This window comes from Magnolia sinica, chromosome 4, assembly GCF_029962835.1.
Source record: "Magnolia sinica isolate HGM2019 chromosome 4, MsV1, whole genome shotgun sequence".
Taxonomy (NCBI): domain Eukaryota; kingdom Viridiplantae; phylum Streptophyta; class Magnoliopsida; order Magnoliales; family Magnoliaceae; genus Magnolia; species Magnolia sinica.
The window spans coordinates 99,843,330-99,866,912 of record NC_080576.1 but is presented as its reverse complement, the minus strand read 5'-3'; the positions used below and the strand labels follow the sequence as shown (position 1 = coordinate 99,866,912).

Sequence of the window (23,583 nt, the reverse complement as noted above, 5' to 3'; positions counted from 1 at the left end):
ACAATAAAATGGGTCTACAATGACAAATAGAGGATCAAGACATGGATACAATAGGAATAAATAACAATATTAAGAACCAATGCCCTCACTTAGGGTCACATGTGGGACACCTCCACATGGGAGGAAAATCCCAACATGTCCAACTAATGGGCTCGTGGGCAAAACCATTCAGGCCAGCAAAGTAGGCTAGGCAGCCCCACTTAAAATAATCAATAAATTTGAATTTGCATTAAAATTTAGATTTAATTTTTAATTTTGCATTTGAATTTTGATTTTGAAATAACATTTCAAAGAGAAGTTAGCCTTAATTATAGGAAAGTAGATTAGTCTTGAATTTAAATTTTAATATGAATGTGAAATTTAAATGTTTAATTTGAATTTTGGAGAATCCCAAAATATTTATATAATTTTCAGCCATTTCAGAAAAAAAAAAAAAAAAGCTCTAGTAATCTTTTACTTAATTACAAAGAGGGCTGGTCTATCCTCAAATTTAGACTAGATATCTCAATCATCCAAGTGCATTCTATCATAGTTACAAATGAGTCACTTTTCAAAAATCACACCTATCAAACATCATACACGTGGATGAGATAATCAAGGAATGATCAAGCAATATTGGGCCAACAATTTGGACAGCCCAGATTCACAATGGTGGATGACTCGCCGTTTTGAAAGTAGTGAAGTACAATGTAAACCATAAACAGTCTTTTGGGATCTCTCATGTAAGTATACAAGGAGCCCATGTGAGGCCCACCTACATGGAATCAAGTGACCCACAGACAGCTACAATTCTATTCAGCACATCGCATCCCGGTTACAACCAAGAAAGTTCTATAAACAACAGGCAATAACAAAAGTCTCAGATGCCACAAAATAGAAGTTTCATATACAAGGATACATGAGGAATACTCACCTACAACCCATTGCAAGATGATTTATACCATTCACTGAGAGAGAAGATTTTGCCAAGAATGGTAGACATGCCAAGTTAGGCAGAAATGGGTTGTAGGTGAATGTTCCTCTACATGAACAAGAACAACCAACAAGTTACAAAATCACGGGGAAAAAAAAAAAAAAACCTCCACAGGTCCCAGAAAATCCCACCCAAGATTAGATGATTTCTGCACAGATATCTCATCTCCCATCCTTAGCCAACCTCTCACAAAGAATGCCTTGGAAGTATATACCATGGAACTGTTACTAAACAAACACTTCAATCCCATTAGACAATGGAAGTGGCCAGAAGGCATCAAACTCGTCCCGTGTCATATCCAGCATGCCTGCTTAAATGCTCTTCTCCATCGAGATTGTCTTAAAATGGACACGGAGCAAAAAAAACACTAGTGAAAAGAGTTTGAATTGTGTAATGTTAAGAAATAATCATCGACGACATACTTCATCAAGTCCCCATTGCTTCTAGAAATGTACCATGATATAGATGCTGCATTCAGCAATGGAAAATGCATAAGCGGGATGTAGTTACAAGATTCTGAATTCAACAGTAAATGCATTAGAAAAAGGAAATGTTTATATTTGGAAAGATGCTGGTGTAGCCACCAAAATTCATTTCCAGAGCTGGAGAAATGGCACATGGCACAACGGTGCAGCATGTTGACTGTTCATTAGGAGGATCCACCGAATAAGAAAAGACCCATTTTGCATAAGCGGGATGAAGTTAGAAGATACAGAATTCAATAGAAAATACATTAAAAATAAAGGAAAATGTTTATATTTTGAAAGATGCTGGTTTGGCCACCAAAATTCATTTCTAGTTCTAGAGAAGGTATTCTGTAACGGTAATGGTGGCCATAATAGCCACCACCGTTACCTTCACAATATGGGTTATAATGGCTGTTACAGCCTCTTTAAAAAAAAAAAAATTTAAAAAAAAATTAAAAAATTAAAAAAAAAAAAAACGGGTATCAGGCCCGTAATGTACTGTCACGGAGCCATTATGGCCTTTATGGGGGGTGTAATAGGTCGTTATGGAGGTTGCAACAGCTGTTATGGGTCATTTTTCCCATACCATTATAACCCCGTAACGTGTAAAGGTTGTCACCATTACTTTTACCTTACGGCCCCATTACAGCACGCCATAGTTCTAGAGAAATGACGTGGCACAGTAGTCCATCCTAACCATTCATTGAGTGTATCTGCCAAAATAGAAAAAACCCATGGTGGGACAGGAAAAGTTCCGACAATTGAATGGGTAGGATCATCAAATCCATGGGCTACGTGAAGAGTGCTTTTCCATGGTGGACCCACCTAACGAATCATGGACCATTTGTACCATGTGTCAAATCCAAGTGCAGCAGAGCACCAGATAAGGAAAATGGCATGCCACCCTCACTCACATTAGATTTCTCTATATTCTAATGGTGTTGATGGTTCACCTAACCACCTATAGAATATCTGGAACTTATTCTGCACTTACCTGCGGCGGGAGCTGGCTCCTGTTCTCTCACAGAATGCAATATGATTGTTCCAGAAAGGACCGTAATGAACCCACATAGCTCTGAAGTTATACTGCTTACATCTTGACCAGAGCAATCCTGCAGCAGCATTGGAATTAGAAAACCATAGGATTTGAGCTCATGTTTTCCTGTAAATTATACCAAAAAATTATACAAGAAAAAAGATAAGATCGAGAGACACTCACCTTGAACATAATCGCACTTGCAATTATTGTTAGAGTTGTAAACATTACATAGTAAATTGGTGAAACGATTGCCGTGTTGAAGGAATCCAATGCCTGGAACAAGGATAACACAGACGTCAGAGTAAGTCAAAAGGATAGATTTTCCATATAGTGATAGAATGGAGGAATACACGTTCATTTGGAGATAATCAGCAGATATATAGTTTGTGGCAGCACAGGACTCCGTATGTGCGGCATCTATGGTCCAGTGATTCAGATTGTTCATCTGATAGTCCCACAGTTGGATGGGGAATGCCCCAAAAATCCTCCATACTGAGGACCCTAACACATCAATCAGTGGCCTCCAAACAGACAGTAATGACCCACATTCAATGAGAAAATGATCAAAAGCCGAAGGGTGAGGATATTCCGACCAGAGATTCTGGGGCACACTTATCCATAGTGGGCCATCAGATCAAAAGTTTAGCTTGCCAAACTAAGGGCCCACATGTACAAAATTCTATGCCTCAGCACAGGAGCTTATGATTCTTCATCATCATCATCTAAGCCTACATGAATCCTATTCCATCATTCCCCTCTATCAAGGGCCATTCACCCTACAGGGCCTTATGATTTCTCACAAGGAATGTCATGCAGCTCATACTTCACAATAGCGCACTTGAGCAGAAGAACCATTTACACTTTTCCTCTTAGGGCATGTTTGGATGCATGGAATCCAAGGCAAATGAAAAGAAAAAAAAATGATAATTACCCATGGATTCCAATTTTGACTTCCAGTTTGGATAACAAGTGAAAATCTCACTGTAAAAAAAAATAAAAAATAAAAAAACAAGTGAAAATCTCACATTCCTCAAAATACTCGCTTATTTTCTTGTGTCTAGAATCCAAATTATGGAAAGGTGTAATGATTGCTTAGTGGAATCCAACCTTTTCTTTGCTATCCAAACAACAAAAATCATCACATCAAAGGAAAACCCTTTTCCTGGTCCATTGTTTGGGATGGAATCCATGGTTTCCAGACATGGCCTTATGGTTGTTTGCAGGGTCAAGAGAGGATCTCAGATTAGGACTGGATGGAGATGGTAAGCTCTACTTCCCTGAAAAGCTGCACATGCCTTCGCCTTCCGCTTCCTCTGGAGTATCCAGAGACAGTTCAAGTACTCTATTTTGGTTATGTCATCATTGGAGTCATGATTCTAGTCCTATACTTCAGCACTTGGGTCTATATCCATTGATGACATTTGAGTTGGAGAAAAACACGGCCTTTACTAGACTCTTTTTCTGTTATAGTGCATGTTGGAGTTTGGAGCCTGCACCTTTATCATCTTAAGGTAGCTAGCCTTATTATGTAATTTTCATTGACGATTGTTCTCAATAGACATCAATTAATGTGACACCTCATTAATCTAAAGTTCTAAGCATTTACAATAAATTTGTAAAACGTGATTAGTATGAGATTATCTTCCAAAACAAAGTATTCCATTCCAATTCATAGTTCAAAAACTCAAGTCGACTCGATGTCCAGCCAGGTCAGGTTGACTTGAAGACTCAATCGAGTCTTTATATGATTCTACTCAATATTTACTAATAAAATTTTAGATATTACAGATAGTTATAGATCTGTTTTCGATTTAAATAAAACAAAACTGCAAAAGTTCTTAGCAATAACTTTACTGCTGCATTGGTTCTGTTGGTGGCGGTTGAGGGTTTGATATCCCTCCCTCCACCTTTACTCGACTTGAGTCACTGCAAGTCAGTGTTCGCACCAATTCGAATGAGTATGAGGGTCAACATGACAAATCTCTCCAGAAGTCGGCCGAGTCAAGTTCAAAAGCAAATTTCTCACCGACTCCACTCAAAATCTCAACGAGTCGAGTTGACTCGGCCGAGTTTGGAGGGGAACATATTTGAATGCATTTTGACACTTGTTAGCATGCATGGTATTCATCAAAGTCTTGTCCTTGCACCCCTAAGAAATGGTGTTGTTGAGTGTAGGGGTTGCAGAATGAATCTCTCCAGAAGTCGGTGGAGTGAAGTTTGAAAGAAAATTTCTCACTTACTCGGCTCAAAATCTCACCAAGTCGAGTTGACTCAATCGAGTTTTGGGTTAGGAAGGAAACATTTTTGTATGCATATTGACATTTGTTAGCATGCATGGTATTCATCAAAAGTCATGTCCTTGCACCCCTACGAAATGGTCTCTTTCCCGAGAATGAGATTTGTGACTATGCCCAATCGTAAGTATGGGAGGAGATCATATCATGGTGGAATGCTTAGGAGGGACAGTCCATATCCTAAGTGGTGAAGCTCTGGCTTTCCAACTGGACTAAATTTGACAAAGAGGGGAGGAAGAAGATTGTGATCCTTGTTGAAGTGATAAAGTCCCTTGATATTCATTGTACACCACACTCTTCTCCTCTTTTATTCACACTACAGTCATCAACCCATTCTCTACCATCCTTCCCATTTGTCTACCCGTCTATGACTCCATATTATGACTTATGAGAGAGTAAATCGGGTAATAGTAGGATTTAAAAAGAATCCCCCTTGCGCAAGCTACATGATGCCAAGGATAAAGATTTCCTAAGAAGAACCCTAACCAAAACCCTATCATGGGGACAGGAAATAGGCCATTGATTGGAAGACCCTATAATTAAAGTAGCAACTTCTGTCAATCTGGTTATACAAACTCAATTTTAATGGGGCCTAAATCCCCAATGATGAAGGCATCCAACCATTTAGAGTATACCAGAGGAGGAGGAGGTCAGCCCAACCTTCACTTTGGCTCGATGACTTGTACATGGGCCCGAGTGGGCTGCATTGAGGACTTGAAGACTCCACATGCATGATGGTGCATCTTACACTAGGAAGATACATGTGGGTTGCTAATTTGAGGAGTTTTGATTGTTGGATTGTGAGGACACAACGATTGGACCATTGGATCGTGTGGATCCTTTGACTGGGCGGTTGGATCATTGTGATCCTTGATCACTTTGGTCATTACTATTAGGATTAGCTGATTTTATGTTTTTATTCATTATTTATAGTCTAGGATGAGTTATTTTCAGTTTATTGCATCATCGGACATGTGAGGTATGTTTTTATTAAGGGTATTTTTGTCAAAACACGTGTTAAGGCTATCGAGGGGGACGTCCAGCCCTAGCCCATAATAATGGAATGAAAAACAACTCTTTCGCTTAAAAAATCTCTCTCATGTGATTTGAGATTCTCTTGTGAAAGAGACTATTTGGTGTAAATTCAAAGGTGTGAAGCCTAGTTATCATTTTCATCTCTATCTTATTCTCTTTTAAAAGGTTTTTTTATTTATTTACTATCATCTCTTCTCAAATCCCCCTTCCTTACTACTTTTCTTGTATAAACCCTAAATCCTTACCCTTTCCTTCTAAACCTAAACCCATTACCTAAATCCATCTTTTCCTAGCCATCACTCCAAACCCAACCCATCACCACCATCCCCACACGTACAAATAGGGTCATACGACCGTTCAGTCAGCCCATTCCCTTCGTTTTCTTCCCTTTCTTCAATCCCTCTTCCTATCCTCTAAACCCTAGCCTAAAACCCTAATCCCCAATTCCCTACGAAATCCTAATCCCCTATGAAACCCTAACCCTAATTCCCTACAAAACCCTAAACCCTCATTCCCAAATCCTAAATCTCTCATTTTTCCCAAAATTCCCAAAACCCCTTAAAACCCTAACCCTAGAATTGTGCAAATCTGCCCGTTGAATTAGAACCATATCTATGCTAACGTAAGAGCTCCAACCTCTCATTGGGCCTTAGATTTTCATACTTATGTGGTTTGTGCTTGTGTGGGATTGTGATTTAACATAAATCTGAATTTTATTATCTATTTGGTACTCTTTTAATCATGGTAGAATGGCATGTTATTATATTTGACCTACTTTGATTAATCCATTAATAATCTCCTGCTTCCAAATGGTTAGATCACATGTCCTGCATCACCGAAGCAGAACAAAGGAGCAATTGATATGCTAATTCAGACTGATAAGGAAGAATTCATAGCAGCCTATAGATATCCAGTTTACATCCATCATTGGAGCGAAAGCTTCTAGACTTTGTAATGGCCTACAACTAGCAAATAGAATCAAAAATCCAAAATTGTAAATTGAAGGAGACTCTGAATTGTAATTGATGCCAACTTGAAAAATGCAAACATTCTATGGGAAATTTATGTTGTCTCAGATATAGTCATATATTCCTATTAGCCCTTATGACCCATTATGACTTCTATAAGGTGGAGGGGGGTCTAGGGGTTGTTTTGTCATGTGAAAACTGCAAAGTTTCCTTTTGTGGAAGGACTTTTTGTATTGGGGGGTTCTCATTTTAAATGGGAGTACCTAGTTGAGTTAGGATTTGGGAACATCATATATAAGGTTTGGAAGCAAGTTTTTGTGTGTAAAAGAGAAACCTTGTATTTTGTACTCTTTCATCATAGTGAAAATCTCCTTGATTGTCTTAGCTTGTATACATGGTCTGTAATGAACTGGGATTTTGGTGCGCATTCGTATGCACGCATATATGTACACTTGCATTTATCCAAGCACATATGCATAGATCTACCCATTCATCCATACATTTATTCATATGACCGACTATGCATCCATCAATCTATGCAAGGTGTGACCGTTGATATGCATGATAGATCTGTTTAGTGTTAACCATTGGTGTATGTAGTGAGCAATTATATGATTTGTGTGTGTGTGTACACGTTCACACTCACCACTCATGCACACAAAACCGATCGTTCATTCGTAAACTTGCCCAATCTTAATTGTTGAATATGCATTAAACCTACCCGATCATGACCTGTGACCCATATACCAAAAGTGCCCAACTGTAACCTTTTATTTACATTAAAAATCTACCCAAATTGGATCACCCGATTGTAAGTCAAATCAGCCCATCATTAACCAACCAATCTTGAGCTAAACCTACCCAAAACAAATTCACGAAGTTTGAAATTTGAAATCAATCCGCTTTCATTTGACCCATAATTTCCACCATAGACTTGCATCATTAATGACCATTAAACCCATATTTCAAATGAACACTTTGAGACATTATCGCAAGCCCAAATTGTCGAAAACAACCCTACCACAAAGGTGAACTATTCTCTTGGTTCTTACCCTTAACCTACAATGCAAACTTTTCAACTCTCCCATGGATTCTAAGCCATCCATCATTAACCTCCTCACCCCAACCATCCATTCACATACGCAAATTAAACCGCTATTTGATAATCTAAACCGTTCATTCATCTAACCATCTATCCGATCATTCATTTAACTATCCATTCGTCAATTGTTTGTCGATGCTTGTTTCTTATTTTGGTAAAAAAGATAAATCATAATTTGAAAACATATTTTTTTACCAGTGTTCATTGTTTTAGCATTATTTTGATATAACAAAAATTATGAGCTATTAGGATTTGAGAAAAACCTTATCATTTAAAAGTTCAATCTTTTTTAAAAAATCAAAAAGTCGTGATTTGTTCTTGATTTGGAAATTTTGATATTTTAAGTATTTTTATTGAATTCGAATGGGGGTATTTGTTTATTTACATAAAAATAACTTAAATGTAAAACGGTATTTTTATGTAAATAAGTGCATGTCCCGTCCTTCGGTTGGTAGTGCATGTCCTATCTTTTGGTTGGTGGAATCCTGAGATCCTCCAATCCTTCTAAATGTTCGATGATTTGTGATCATCCATTCATCCTAGCACTAGACACACCAACCATCCAACTAATCAATCAATACAGTCATCCATCTACCCAACCCATACTGTCTACCCTCTTCATGGTCCAGTCGTCCACCTAACCATAACCCTTATCCACTCAACCCACCATACATGACACATCTATGGGGAGCGAAAGAGGCCAACATGTGTAAGTCCTAAGGATTATAGGAGTTGGCAATGTGGATCTTCTAGAAAGAATAAGAAGCGGGAGATGTGAGAGTGCATTATAAATAAAGGGCAGCTCCTCTCTTTCACTCCACGTTGGGAGAGAGAGAGAGGGAGAGAGAGAGAGAGAGGAGGAGGAGGAGGAGGAGGAGGCCTATTTTGTTTTATAACTCGTCAAGGTGAGTGATCCTTTCATATGGTTTTCCTTCGCACCTTTTTTATTTATTTTCTAACTCTAGTTCTAGTTTTTCTTCTTGCTCTTTTTTTTTTCTTCTTCTTTAAATCCAAAATAATAATAATAATAAATAAATAAATAAATCAAGATTTAAGGTGAGTTTTTCCTCATGTGCATTATTTTATTAAATAGATTGCAAGTATATTTCTTAGCCATTTGCTTTTAGGAATAACCCTTTTAGCTTTGGGAATAACCCCTTTTTTTCATTTAAGTTTAAGATCTTCCATTTATTACAATAACACATATAACTTATGATATCAAGGTTTGAGTTCACCCTTTCTCAATTCTCCATGCCCTTCTTCAAAAAATAATTCCCATATTTCTTAAAACCTTATCTATTTTCCTTATTTTCTTGAAAACCAAGATTTTAGATTCTTGATCTTTCCCTTATTTTTTTGAAAATTCAATATTCAGGTTCTTGATTTTTAAATTTAAATATTTACTTTCTTGATTTTCTACTTGGACTATAGTTTTTTTTTTTTTTTTTTGTGGGGGAAGTAATTCTCCCGAATCTCATGTCTGTGCACTCTTGCATTATATTGGCATATCTTTTATAGAAAGGTGTGATTATAAAAAGGTTATGACATTTGATTTCATGTAAAAGAAGGTTTATGCATATTCTCATGTGGTTTGCTCATCACCAAGTATGTAAGGATTACTTGTTTCGCTAAATTAGTTTGGTGAGCATGTAAGGATTGATCATTTCACTAGATTGGTTCAGTGAGCATGTAAGAATTGCTCATTAGCGAACATGTACGGATTGTTCGTTTCCTAAAAATAAAAATAAAAACGAGAGAGAAAGAGAGAGAGAGAGAGAGAGAGAGAGAGAGAGAGAGAGAAATAGTTGAACATGTAAGGATTGCTCGTAGGAGAGCGTGTATGAATTACTCATCTCACTAGACCGAATAGGTGAGCATGTAAGAATTGCAAAAGGCACCTATTGTTTGAGCCATTCGAGGTTTTGGGAAGTTGCATATCTCATACATACATTGCATTAAAAGGTGGGGTTATCACGTGGAAGTTACTTCATGTTTTATTGTGATATTTCATAATTACGCATCGTGGTGTATTAATGCCTTGTGATCTATGAATTATTTGTACTAAAATCATGATATCGATTTATTGCATTGCATTGAAAATCATGGTTTACTTTATTTTCACTCTGAAATTGTTGCGTATTTTCGTATATTTATATCGAGCCTGTTTTCAAACTTGTGAAGGAAATGATCTCATTGGGCTTCCATAAGCTCACCCAACCTTTGAACATTAAATTTCAAGATTAGGGATCTTGTTAGAGAAAGGGTGAAGTCAAGGTATTCAAAATTGGTTACGGCCGATACGTAACGGTAACGGTTGATACCATTACGCAATATGGCCCTGAAATAGGGCACCTCCATTTGTTGGGTTTGTAAAGGCCATTGTGGCCCATAACGGACGTTACGGTAGCATAACAGCTGTTACGGGCCATAACCCTAAAGAAAATAGGAAAAAATGAAGGGGGGGGGGGGGGGGACATACCTTTTTTCTTTCTTCTTCTTCTTCTTCTCGGGCTGCGGCATTGTTGCGGCTGTGGCAGTAGCAGATGTTGTTGCCCTTCTTCTTCTTCTTTCTTTCCGCTCCTCTCTCTCTCTCTCTCTCTCTCTCTCTCTCTCTCTCTCCCCCTCTCCCTCTTTTCAGTTCCCTCTCTTCTTTCCCTCTTTTCTTTTCGATTTCTCTCTCTCTGGGAATTGGAAAAGCGAATGGACCCCACAGCCACGCACTTCAATTATTTTTTTAAAATGCTCTGCGGTGCACGCAGCACAATGCACTTGAACTGTTTCGTTACATGGGGCCCACCTTGATTTATGTGTACTATATTCATACCGTCCATCAATTTTTCAGGTTCATTTTATGGCACGATCCTTAAAATGACGGGATCCAAATCTCAATTGGACCACACAGTTGGGATTGAATGCCCACTGTTAAAATCTTCCCAAGGCCCACTATAATGTTTATTTTCCATCGAACTTGTTGATAAGGTCACATAGACTTTGACCTTAATGAAGGGAGAACACAAATAATAGCTTGATCCGAAATAAAAAAATAAAAAATTGTCTTAAGAAATTTTTATTCGTGGGAATTAAATCCTTATTTTGTGGTTCACCTAAGATTTGGATATGCCTCATTTTTTGGACCATGCCCTAAAATAAGTTGGCAAAAAAGATGGACCATATGGATATACAACAAATACATTGAGGTGGGCCCCACTTTTAAAGGGATACTCACTAGTGGTCCACCGAAGATTTAGATATACCTGAATTTTTGGACCATGCCTTAAAATGAGTTGCAAAACAAATTGATGACATGGATATACAAAAACATCGAGGTGGCATGCCTAGCCCACTAGTGGTCCACCTGAGATCTAGATTTACCTTTTTTTTTTTCAATGCCCTTAAATGAGTTGCCAAAACAGATGGATGACATGGATATATAATACATAATCGAGTGGACCCCAATACATGGCCCTAAAAATTTATACATGACGTATATATCAACTCAAAATTAACCAATTAAATTTTGGGACCATCGTTGCTAAGTCACAATCCCAAAATTAAATAACTCCTACAATTTTCACCATTAGTTTGCAAACACTTGTTTTTTGAAATAGGACCATTTGATATTTTTCATTTTTCATTGTCCAATAAATGTCCACCAATCCATTAGTGGGATAAGTGCCAATAGATTGCATTAATTTGAGGTTAGTTTGCGGCATTAAATGGTCCCCAAATCAGCCCCGAATTGACAACACTATTTACCTCTATTTAATTTTAATTTTTTAAAAGATTTATGGGGGAAAATGATATCAAATTGTTAGGAAACAAAAGTCCCTAAACTCTATATATTGAAATAAAATGTATGTGAGTCACGAAGTATGTAATACACTAACAATATAAATAAAAGGAAAACTTGAAAATATAAGATGTTTTGGTATTGCATTCATTATAGTAAATTTATATAAATATTATATAGTTAGAAAACTAAATATAAAAGGCTTGCAATTAATTTTAGGTTGTCATGTTCATAAATCCATCAGATAGCCTGATATAGCATTCTCACCAAAGAGTGGACCGTTACACCACCATAAACATGTTCCAAATTATAAATGAATGCATATTTGGAATATTTAGAATATTCCGGATTTAATGGATACTTTTCCATAATTTTTTTACCAAAATTTTTTTTACACAGTTACACACCCCGTATCAGCCATTACGGCCCCGTATCGACCGATACAGGGCATATCCGTATCGGTAACGGTGGGCACCATACTGCAACGGAACACCTTGAGCGAAGTAGAGTTTTAGGCGTTTATCTTATGATTGTCTAGATTCACTTCATTTTCAAGTTTGAATTCCTTGTTAGAAGAATGATAGTGAAAGAGTGAGTATGATTTTAGATAGTGGTGATTGAATGTTTCATTATTGTATTAGGAAAGTGTATGTTTTATGGAATGGATTTATGTAATGATTTATGGTTTATGATTTATATTTATATTATATATGAGTCATGTCTTGGGATGCGGGATTGGGCCTAGCCAACCCAGGTCCAGATTTCAGGGCGTGACATAATTACTTTCATGATGAACCACATAAATCATTGTATGTTGTTTCTTGCTTCTTGCTTTCACGTTTTCAACAACCCTATTATCGTAATTTCACACAACAATTTCTGACACGATATCTAATTACAGGACTCTACTTGGTACGTCTAGGAACTACAAGCAGAGAAGGTGAACAGGGAAGGGAATCGTGAAGCAAACAGGGTTGGAAAGGAACAATGGCTTATCCCACCATTTGGCGTGGTTAACACCTGATCTTTTATTTTTATGAATATCATAGATACAATGTGTTAGCAGACAACTCCAAACTTTAATGGGAATCTTTTTGGCTTGTGATTTAATCCAATTGCAACATTCACTATAAATTCTTAATAACTAGTACCCCTACAATGCAAAATCGCAATAGAATCAAAGATTATCAAATCTTGGCAATGGATCCCTAATCCTTACCCCGCCATCACATGTGCTCAGCTTGAGTACTCCAAATCTTTTAAGGAGTTGATTATTATTTTGTATTTATTTATTGATTGTGGAGTAGAGATCCACGAATGAGCTTATGGTCAACGACGCCCATTCATATGTCTAAGAAACACGTTGTCCAATTATCTTTGAGTTTTAAAAGAATAGAAATAGGGAGTAAGGACCTAATTCAGATGAACATTGGAGATTCTAGACATAGACCATCAAGTTTTTTTTTTTCCATTTTGCAACACTAGTTGTACCTCTTCCCACAATTCAAGATGATGGAGATACCAAATAGATTACAAATAGTTCCAACACTTTCACGATGTTGTTACAGGTGCTGACTTTAATCAAAGTAGTCATAACTCATCCTTATTTTTGCACACCACTGCTCACGGAATTGTCATTGTTCTCGTCTATATTGATGACCTACTTCTGACTGGTAGCGATGCTGCTGGCATATCGGTTTTAAAGGAAGTTCTGCAATCCTCCTTCAAGATGAAAGACCTCGGCCATCTCACATACTTTCTTGGGCTTGAAATTTCATGTTCTAAACGTGGGATCCTGGTCAATCAGTGTAAATATACCAAGGATCTTCTCGCCTTGGCATCATTGACGGATCAGAAGATGGTTCAAACTCCCTTAGAACTTAACGTTCAATAGGCCGTGATGATGGTGATCTACTTGCACAGCCCGACTTATACCGCCGTTTGGTTGGGAGTCTGATTTACTTAACTATGACTCGCCCTGATATTGCCTACGTTGTCCAAGTCGTCAGTTAGTTTGTTTCTTCTCCTCGGACTCTTCATATGACTGCGGTGTTGCGCATCCTACGGCACCTACGTAGAACTCTAGATCGATCATTGTTCTTCTCCTCCACGGCGACTCTGGACCTTTGTGCTTATTTGGATGCTGATTGGACCGGTTGCGCTCTCACACGAAGATCTACCACTGGCTACTGTGTTTTTTTCGGCACTTCTCTCATCTCTTGGAAGTGTAAGAAGCAGGCCGCTATTTCCAAATCAAGCACAGAAGCCGAGTATTGGGCGATGTTCGCTGCGTGTAGTGAGCTTGTCTGGTTACGTGGACTTCTTTCCGACATGGGCATTCCTCTACAGAATCCTACTCCACTCCATGTTGATAATCTAAATACCATTCAGATTGCCTCTAACCCAGTTTTTCATGAACGGACGAAGCATATTGAAGTTGACTGTCACTTTATCCGCGAGAAATTTCAATCTGGGCTCATTTCTCTTCCACATGTTGCATCCCATAATCAGATTGCCGACATTCTCACCAAGTCCCTCACTTCTGCACGTCACTCATTTCTAGTTGGCAAACTATAACTTGTCGATGACCAGCATTAGTTTGAAGGAGGATATTAGACAGGCTCACATACCTTGTATAGCTAGTATACCTTGTATAGTTCGTTTCACATACCTTGTATATCTAGTATACTTTGTATAGTTCGTTTCCATAAGTAGAGGATTCTGATTTTATTATTTTCCTTGTATAGATGACTGTAATCTCTATATATTCAACCCCTTTGGGTTGTCTCAAATACAAAAAAACTTTCAACTCCTCTCTGTTTACAAAATCATATCAACAGTTTGGATCACCAACCATGGAACCCAATTGCACAAACTGACAACTCGAGGATGCTATGCCTATACTAAGGTCGAGGGTCGTATGATTCCTCAACTGCACATAGACAGGCATCTATGAATGACATCAGCTGATCTCAAATAAAAGTGATAGATGATATATTGAAAATGTTCTCAAAAAATAAGAATGTGCCAACTTTTTTGTTATTACAGCTTTGAGATTCCAAATAAAGGAACGACAGAAGAAACTTCTCTAAATGTGGCATAAAAAAGATGACGGGAGAACATCTGCATGAATTTCATCTAAAAACCCTAAAGAGAAACTACAAAACCATCAGGCATGCATTAAGCACAAGCGAATCACCCAAACCCCATTTTCATTACAAGTATTAAAGGTTTGCTTGAATATATCCCGCTGTATTGCAAATTTGCCATACGATACATCGGGACTTTAGCCTCTAAATATGGCTCATCTTCCAATGATCCAAACCATTTATATGATAAATTTCACTTTCTATGGTGGAAATACAACAAATAAAAGCTCACGATTGGATTACTTCGGCCCTTCGATAATTTGGCTCTTTTGCTTTGAATAATCTATGGGTTGAAATCATATTGTCAAAATCATTATCGTATCACAAATCGTAATGGGGGTTGAATCGTATTGAATTGCAAACCGTATTGTAAATTATAAGATTTTTTAAATGATTTTCTTTAAAAAAAAAGTAAAAAATATATAAATGAATCAGAAAAAAAATAAATTAATTAAAAACTAAGCACTTATCCTTTTTGCCATCAATATGCACCAAGTAATACCATGTTATGATCATATTAAAGGATTCTTATCTTTCCTATTTTTGTCTTCCAAGAAATTTTTCTTAAAAACCATACTAGGATCCTTTAATAATTTATGTTCTTGCTAACTTTCGTTAACGTGGAATCACATTGGAAAGCAACATTTGATTATGTAGACCAACGAAAAAAGAAATTTTGATTTCTAACCATCATTCCACAATACATATAAGTCAGCATGATTTTAACCATCCATAAAGACATTCGAGATAAGTCATATATCAATTTGATGTTTCGACCAGTTAAGAAGATGTTTCAACCAGTTAAGAAGTAAGAAATCATATAAAAAAAAAAGCTCTACGATTTTACGTGAAGAGTATATATTATTTAGTCTTTTATAAATTAAAAAAAATTTTAAAAAAATTATCGTTTCTAAATGATTCTTTTTTAAAGATTTTTTTCTAAATGATTCTTAAAGCCACAACCAATTAAAAAACATAAAATGAAAGCCAGGTGAAGCTTAAAATAGAAGAGAAAGAGTATGATTTGAATTGTAAATCGGGATTTGAATCATGAATTGTAGGATTTAAGTTATAAAATTGTAGGATTCATATAAAAAGGGATTCAAAGGTGGGATTCAAATCATATTGCTTAAGATTCGACTCAAAATCGTAAATCGTAGGATTTTGACAACACTGGTTGAAATATTCAAACGTCTAACTACCATACAAAGAATGGTGCATCAAAAGCATAAGATGGTCCACGTAAAAGCCATAATCAACTTCAAAGACCACATAAGATGGTGTATGGTATTCCAACAACTAATGAGAATGGATGTTAACTCATGAATGGATTTCCTAGGAATAACAGCTGATAGTTGAAAACAAAAAGAAAGAAGCATTTGATTTGTTTCAAAAAACTCAATCTTTGACTTGAAAAGGGCAGGAAAGCAATTGCATTTGTTTGGAGAACGTCAATCATTGGCAACAAACAGTTGATACCACTTTCTATAAAACATAACAAAAACAGCATCATACCTTGTTCAGGTAATTCAATTGGGTGATGACACAGATAACTGCAACTACAACAAAAAACCATGTATGAGGGTATGCAACCTGACTTATTCCCCCTAGTGTAAGCTTTATTGCAATTCCTATGGCTTTTATGCTAACAACCTGCACACCGACAAAAGAAAAGTTCCAGAACCTGAAGGTAACACAGAAAAGTAAGAAGATAATGGCAACAGATAGCATATAAATGTCCAATAATATGGTCAAACACTATCATTAGACCTAAGGAAAGATGAGTTACCGTCAACGAGCCCATTAGAGAACAGATGCCCAAGTAGACCAATATGTTTGTCTGTCCGTAGCGGGGTTCAAAATGCAGAATCAGAGCTAATACGATTGCTATAGCAACAGCTGAAAAAACAAGAAATGCTGTAGAGAAAATACAACATAAGAATCAACAACCATGTCCTAGAAACACCAAATATTTGATAAGAAACATTATTAAAGATAAATGAAATTTTAAAATATTAATACCAGGTTGAGTTGCCAGAGTCCAAATTTCTTCCACAGAAGTTGGAGTCTGTTCCTGAGGTGCATGGAGCACAATCACCACCGAACCCACTACACAGGACACACAGCCAACAATGCTCATTTTCTGCAACCGTTCCCTGAGCATGAAGTGGGCCAAAACAGCACTGGTCGATTCACAAATCATGTTAGTTCCAAAAACCCATCAAAATATTCAGAACTACTTTATCTGAAGCATCATATCCAAAAAACAAAGCTCAAAAATAAATAAATATATAAGAGATCTCCAAGTCCAACCGATTGGACAAGGAGTTATGTTCCACGCAGCAGATAACTTCCAACCTATTCAGTGAATGCGAAATCCAACCCTTCAAATAGGTTGGCCCCAGAGTGATGATCACCTAGTGCAACATACAACCGCAACTACTCATCAAGTGGGCCACAAAAAACAATGTCCACATTAACAAATATCAAAATACAAGTGCAGTCCACTCAATGAGTGGATGTATCTTATTTTTCTATAAGGCAATCCAAATGGTGGGCCCAACCCATAATGGATTAGGTGTTGCATGCACACGGAAGGTTGGAAGTTATCCATTGATGGACCATAACTCATGATCCAATCGGTTGTACTTGAGACCTCAATAAATAAACATCTCCCTCATTACCTGATAATTATACTCAATGCACCTAGGGGAGTTACTAGAATAGCCGGAGCGAAAACATAAGCCACAAAGTTCACCACCTCTCCAACAATCACTGTTTGTCAAGAAACTTCAAGCCCCAGATCAATTACCCATTTGACTATCACTTCTATGCAAATATATATATGAAAAATAAAGTAATGTCTTTATATATTAGAGGGTTCTCGGATCGTGAGCTTACTTGCCACCATTCCTACCCACCAAAGTGGCTCTAATAAGTAAGTATATCCACCAGCCCCTAGAGTATGAAAAAATAACACAGTAAGTTTAGTTTCATTATGCAAAGGCTAGGATTAAACAGCACATGGCACAACAAACAGATTATGGAGCAAAGCAAGAAGTTTTGGATAGTGAAGGAGAATGTAAGTTTCCATGCTCCTCATGCAAATAGTTACACACCAAAGAGGAACTCAACTGAGAAATTAGCCCAATAAGGATTCAAGACAACTGAGAAAACAAAATTTCACTGCTTATCAATTTGGCACCATGTAGCCTCTTAGAGAAATTGCAAACAAATCCATTTTGTTAAATTAAAAGTGAAAAAGAAAAAAGAAAAGATTACAAATCAAAAACATGAGAACGGGCTTTTTTCTTAAATGGATAGAATCCTGAATTCCTTTTCAGATTGCAAAAGAACCCCCCATAGACAAAGAAGGAATGGGAAACTTAACTTTAATGTTATGATCCTTCTATTTCAATGAAGGGATAGCTTAATATAAGGTTGTGAAGAGGGTAAGAGCTAGTTTAGGGTAAGGGTTTTTGATGGGGACATCACGCGCACACGCGCACTCATGCCGCCCCCCTACGCACGTACGTACGTAGATGGAGGACCCCACCATCGATCTGCCTCGATGACGACGTCCAGGAAGGGCCTCCTAGCTAGAAGTCAAGTTTTTGTTCAGAAAAGTGGCCCATAGTCAAGAAAAGCCCACCATGGGATCTCATGATCGTGGCCCACTCGTCGGATTGGTTTTATATTTTAGGTTTTGCTTATTGTTATTATTTAGAACATCGTGAACGCTTTAGATTTCCTTGTTTGGTTTTTATTTTAGTTTACTTCATCGCCAAGTAATAGGTGTCGCACATGGTGCGAGTTTTTGGGTATAGGGTTCTCCCTATAAATAGGCACCTTTTGTAGTTCTTTTCATTCATTGAAGTTAATAAAAAAATTCCTGCTTTATTTTTCTGCTCTCTTCGTGAGTTGTGGAAGAATTCAAAAGTGGGTGTGAAGCCCTCCCTTTTTGAAGGGCTAACTACTGTGGTGCGAAGCCACATCGATCCCAATTCACCCCCATCTTCCATCATCTTTTTTTTTTTCATCTTCCCCCACCATCCATACTTCGAATTTGTCCTTTTGTTGCATCAGATTTCTTCATTGAAGCAGGTTTCCAGATTTCGGCCCGCAGGCGAGCTGAAACTTCGGCGGAGCACCACGCACAAACCGTACATCGGATCGAGCTGAGATTTGGAGGTTTTGGAGTCCATCCCTGGCCGACCAGGGCCAAGGTGGCCTTTTTCTGAATAGTGGGCCCCACACACGTGCGGCCGGGATCACACACACGTCCGTCTGGGCCATTGTTGCTGTGCACACGCGGGATCATCTTTTGGCTCAGGTTTTTATCCTCTTTTATCCTCTCATAGCCGTTTTTTTTTTCATGAATCCTAACCCTATATTACATGATCCCTAATTGATTTGCCCCTTTTTGTCACCTTAGGGTTCCTTGAATTGAAATTAGGGAATCCCTTGGATTAGGGACTGATTTTTATGCATGAGTAGTTGATTTTATTTCCCTTTGACATTGTTTGGCTTATAATTTCATTGGTCCAGTCCTAGCCTGTGTCGGCTTGGACTCGCATAGATTCCCCTTTAATTGAATGTTTGGATTTTCATGTGGGATGTGGAATTTGTGTGATTGTTTCTGAATTGGTGTGATCTAAGCCTGCAATCTTGCATATCATATTTAATTTTCCATGTCCTGCATCAGTTTTCCATGGGGGTTTGAGGATTGGATTTCCAAAAGTGAAATGACAACTCCGCTGGAGTGCAGAGATGGTAATAGTTACAAAGTGGATACAATGTGGACAACAAGAAAAAAAAAAAAAAAACTACTACAGTACTTTTTTGTCATATGGAGGGGGTTTGAGGATTGGATTTCCAAAAGTGAAATGGTGACAACTCCATTGGAGTGCAGAGATGGTACTAGTTACAAACTAGATACAATGTGGACACCAAGGAGCTTAGAAAGAAAGGACAGTATGATGCCCAAAGTTATAGCATAATTGACGGAGGACCGATGCATGAACCAATTAACATATGAGATTAAGTAGCGGAATTCAGATAATTAACCCAAAAAAAAACACAAGCATTGCCATAATCATCATGAATCCCATAAAAACCAAAAGAACATCATGCATGATCCTAGCCTAGGTTACCAACATCATCACATAAGATTATTAAATAAAACAAAACTAGGATCTAATGGATGTAGGAACATCCAACTAGCATAGGGTATAGTCTATTTCAAAGTAAAAACCTAATACAACCTAGGGTAAAATTAGGGTTTGGGTAATTTGGGAAAGTAGGAAAATTATGAACTTTAGATTTAGGGTTAGGGTTTTGGGAATGGGGATAAGTAAACGAAAGATGGATTTATGAATGGATGAAGGCTTCAGATGGGAAAATCAAAAAATTCGAAGAAAGTACATTGATGGAGGAGAAGAGAGAAGTGGGGATAGATGGAGACATCGCACCTCCGTTGATGAAGATTAGCCTCGCACCAATCTTCCTTCCAAATTGCATGAAAGTATCTTCAAATCGCATAAAGATGGAAGAAGAAAGCAAGAGCTTTTCTCTTTTTTATCACAAAATCCAATGGGAGAGAGGTCACACGCCCCCCTTTTTATAGATCCAAGAAGTTCCAAAAATTACAATAACCCCCCTATCTTGTGAATTTTAACAAAAATGGCCCTACTCTAAATAAAATAAACTAAAACACGCATAATGTGTCCAAATATAAAATAATCAAAAACTAAATAATAAAATATAATAAAGTCTAAAACTGATGTGGACGATCAACAATCAATGGCCTGATCGTGTGATCTAATGGCCCGATCGTCGCGTCCCTCCAATCCAACGGTTTGGATTGCTCCATAAAGCAGCCCATGTGCATCTTCCTAGTGTGGAGTCTTCCAGATGCTCGCACATGCACATGGGATCTTCAGTACGATCACGGGTACTCGCCAAGCCACAGGGAAATCGGGGCAGCCTGCCTCCTCCTCTGATACATACGCAAGAGCGTACGTGATGTGATGTCCTCATCAATAACAACACAAGCTGAATTTCACATAGATTGTAGGAGACCTTTGCTAAGCCTATTTGCACCTCTAACAATGATAACTGGATATGGATATTGACTGTACATTGATACGAATGAGGACACAGGTCTCCATTTCTCAAAATCTAGGACACATATAGGGATATACTGTCTGATTCATATTTAAAGTCTATTTCATGCTTTTTACTTAAGTCATTTGACCATTACATTAGTTTTCAGTTTTGCTAAACAAGTTCCAATTAGGGGTCATCTGGATGCCTGTAAAATTGACTAGTTGTTAAGGGTTTACAGGTAAACACATTACAAGCAGTAAACACTTCATAAGAAAAGGCCCCTTTTTTCCTGGCATTTTGTTGTATTAGGAAAGAAAGGTGCCTCAATCCAATACCCACTGCTGCAATGCAGTATGGTGCACATGCATTGTTTGTAGGGCACACCATGATGTTTTGAACATATCCAACCCATCCATTGGATGTTTATTTGTCATCTAACCTGTTCATAAGGACACAAACATAGATAAGGGGAAAACACAGACAATATCATCAATGTATCGATGTTGCCAAAAATTTGTTTATTAAAAAACTTTCCATTTAAAATTTTTTTATGGGCATATGGTTATATGCAGTATTCAATTTGTCAACGATAATATTAATCGCATTGCAAATATTATCGTTATCATGACATGGGTGAAATTGAGACCACGGTCTTTCATTTCCTTTCCCATTATCGACGATTTCTTGGCAAAATATCGTGTATTATTGATATTCTAAAATATCAATAGATATTTGGATGGAAGGTTGGATGGATGGTTGGATGGATAGATAGGATAGATGGGATGGTTGGATTGATTTCTTACAACAACACATGTTTTTATACCCCTATCAAATGGAAACTTATTATGCATGCATTCTTTTTGCAATTTTTAAAATTCCTAAATATGCAAATATGTGTATTTTAGCATCTCTTGAAGTTTCACTGAAAAAATCCACCATTTCCCCATGTTTCCATGCATTTCCGGTTATTGAGGATATTATTGGCAATATCCATATTGTTTCTGTATCCTCGGCTAGTGAAACTTCTAGAGATACCGATACTTCAAACACTAGGTATCACTTAGTATACGATAATTGTATGGTGAGATGGCCCTTAATTTCTAAAAGTGAAAATGGCGATGGTCAAACCGAACTTTGAACACGAAACATGAGTGTGTGAGTTAGAGCTTACGAATTAAGAAAATTTTAATAGAAGTTCCTTCTTTGGTTGGAAGCAAGGTTCAAAATATTGGTTACATATCAACCATATTGATTAATACAACTGATATCATATCAAACCAAATCAGTTTTTTGGAAAGACCAATTCATACATATTGTGAGCATGGGGTGTTTGCCATGTATCTTTTATACATGAAATATGTACTAACATGTGTTAACTTGAAGTGGTTTGTTAGCCTATATATAGGATTGTAAGCTCTTGAATGAATGCAATGAAGTGAGAATCCTATCTACTTGAGATCTTGTGTTTAAAGAGAATTTACTTCTCTAAACACTTAATCAGAACAAAAAGAAAGATTTACATCCCCATAAAAAATCAAGCTGGTCCATTAATCAGGTGGACCACATGTATAGCTGAATGTAAACCATTGGCCACTGTGCCTAACAGTCCATCATTTTCATAGATGTGAAGATGAAGCACAGCAGATGATTAGACAATCCGGACCATCCACAAGACAAGGCCCGACCGAGCATGGGACTCACATGTGTGGGCCAAGTTGGCACGTGTGCCTGCAAGTTGTGATGCAACTCCTAGCGGATCCATGACACAACTCACCCACAAAATCTTTCCAATCATCAAAAAATATTTGAAGGAATCAATCAAACAAACCACCTAACAAATACCAAAAAAAGAATGAAAAACAAACAGAAGGAAGCCACTATATCCTTTCATATGATTTCAATTTCCAAGATCTGAAACAGGTGTATGAAATACGTGTATAGATATTAATTCCCGACAAGAATTCAAAATCCCCAACTTCTCAAAAAACAGAAAATTGAATTTTACTGAGGTGGAGGGAGTAATTTCTCACCAGCACGAGCACCAGCGGCACCTGCACGCTTAAGCCCCTTCTTCTTCAGTATGAAGCTAGAGCCGATGAAAGCGCTCGATGCCACCGCAAGAATCAGCCCTCTCGTATTATCTGAAATCCCCATCTTTTGGCTCTCTCTATCTCTCTCTCTCTCTCTCTCTGAAGAGAAAAGGCCAGGGAATATTAATTTTCAAATTTTCCCGGGAAAGACAAATGGTATTTACATATCTTTCGGTTTCCCGCCAATGAATTCGATGATTTCTAGAGAGAGACGACACCAAAACGCAGATCGTGTTCCTTTCTCTTCGTCAGAGTTCTATCGATCGGGAAAATGGGAATTGTTTAGTGGGTTTGTTGTTTGATGAAATTTCAGGAATGCCATTGATGAGACCGTGAATGGCGGTGGACGAATTGTGTGGGACGCGGAGTTTGCTCTGTTGTTTTAGTTCTGACTAGTGAGGGTTATGTGATCCAGACCGTTGGTCTGTTGAGTTTCATCTTGGATGGACTAGGTGGGGCGCTGAAACCTTTAATGGTCCTGTAAGCAACCTTATAACGAATCAAACGCACAACAATAGAATACAGAAATTTATATGAAAAATTCATACGTGGAAAAAAAAAAAACAGC

At 37.6% G+C, this 23,583-nt stretch overlaps 2 protein-coding genes across 3 annotated transcripts in view; both read right to left on the bottom strand.

Moving 5' to 3' along the window:
• Positions 1-1,190, bottom strand: part of LOC131244239 (probable magnesium transporter NIPA6) — a 37,731-nt gene extending 36,541 nt beyond the window's left edge. The window contains exons 1-2 of the mRNA XM_058243878.1: positions 1,105-1,190; positions 942-1,021 (exon numbers count right to left, since the gene is read on the bottom strand). Of these exons, the coding sequence (XP_058099861.1) occupies positions 942-1,021; positions 1,105-1,190 (166 nt within the window). The remainder of the gene's footprint in view (positions 1-941; positions 1,022-1,104) is intronic.
• Positions 815-23,382, bottom strand: LOC131243498 (probable magnesium transporter NIPA6). Of its 2 annotated transcripts, XM_058242889.1 has the most exons (10): positions 22,956-23,382; positions 17,719-17,775; positions 17,502-17,592; positions 16,840-17,000; positions 16,607-16,734; positions 16,333-16,470; positions 2,660-2,752; positions 2,435-2,552; positions 1,396-1,441; positions 815-1,280 (listed from the first exon to the last, which is right to left on the bottom strand). In XM_058242889.1, the coding sequence occupies exons 1-10, from the start codon at positions 23,077-23,079 to the stop codon at positions 1,250-1,252; spliced, it is 987 nt and encodes a 328-aa protein (XP_058098872.1). In that variant the 5' UTR covers positions 23,080-23,382; the 3' UTR covers positions 815-1,249. The 2 variants fall into 2 exon arrangements, with proteins under 2 accessions (XP_058098872.1, XP_058098871.1); XM_058242888.1 differs by having other exon boundaries at positions 815-1,441.
• Between the last annotated feature and the right edge of the window lie 201 nt (positions 23,383-23,583).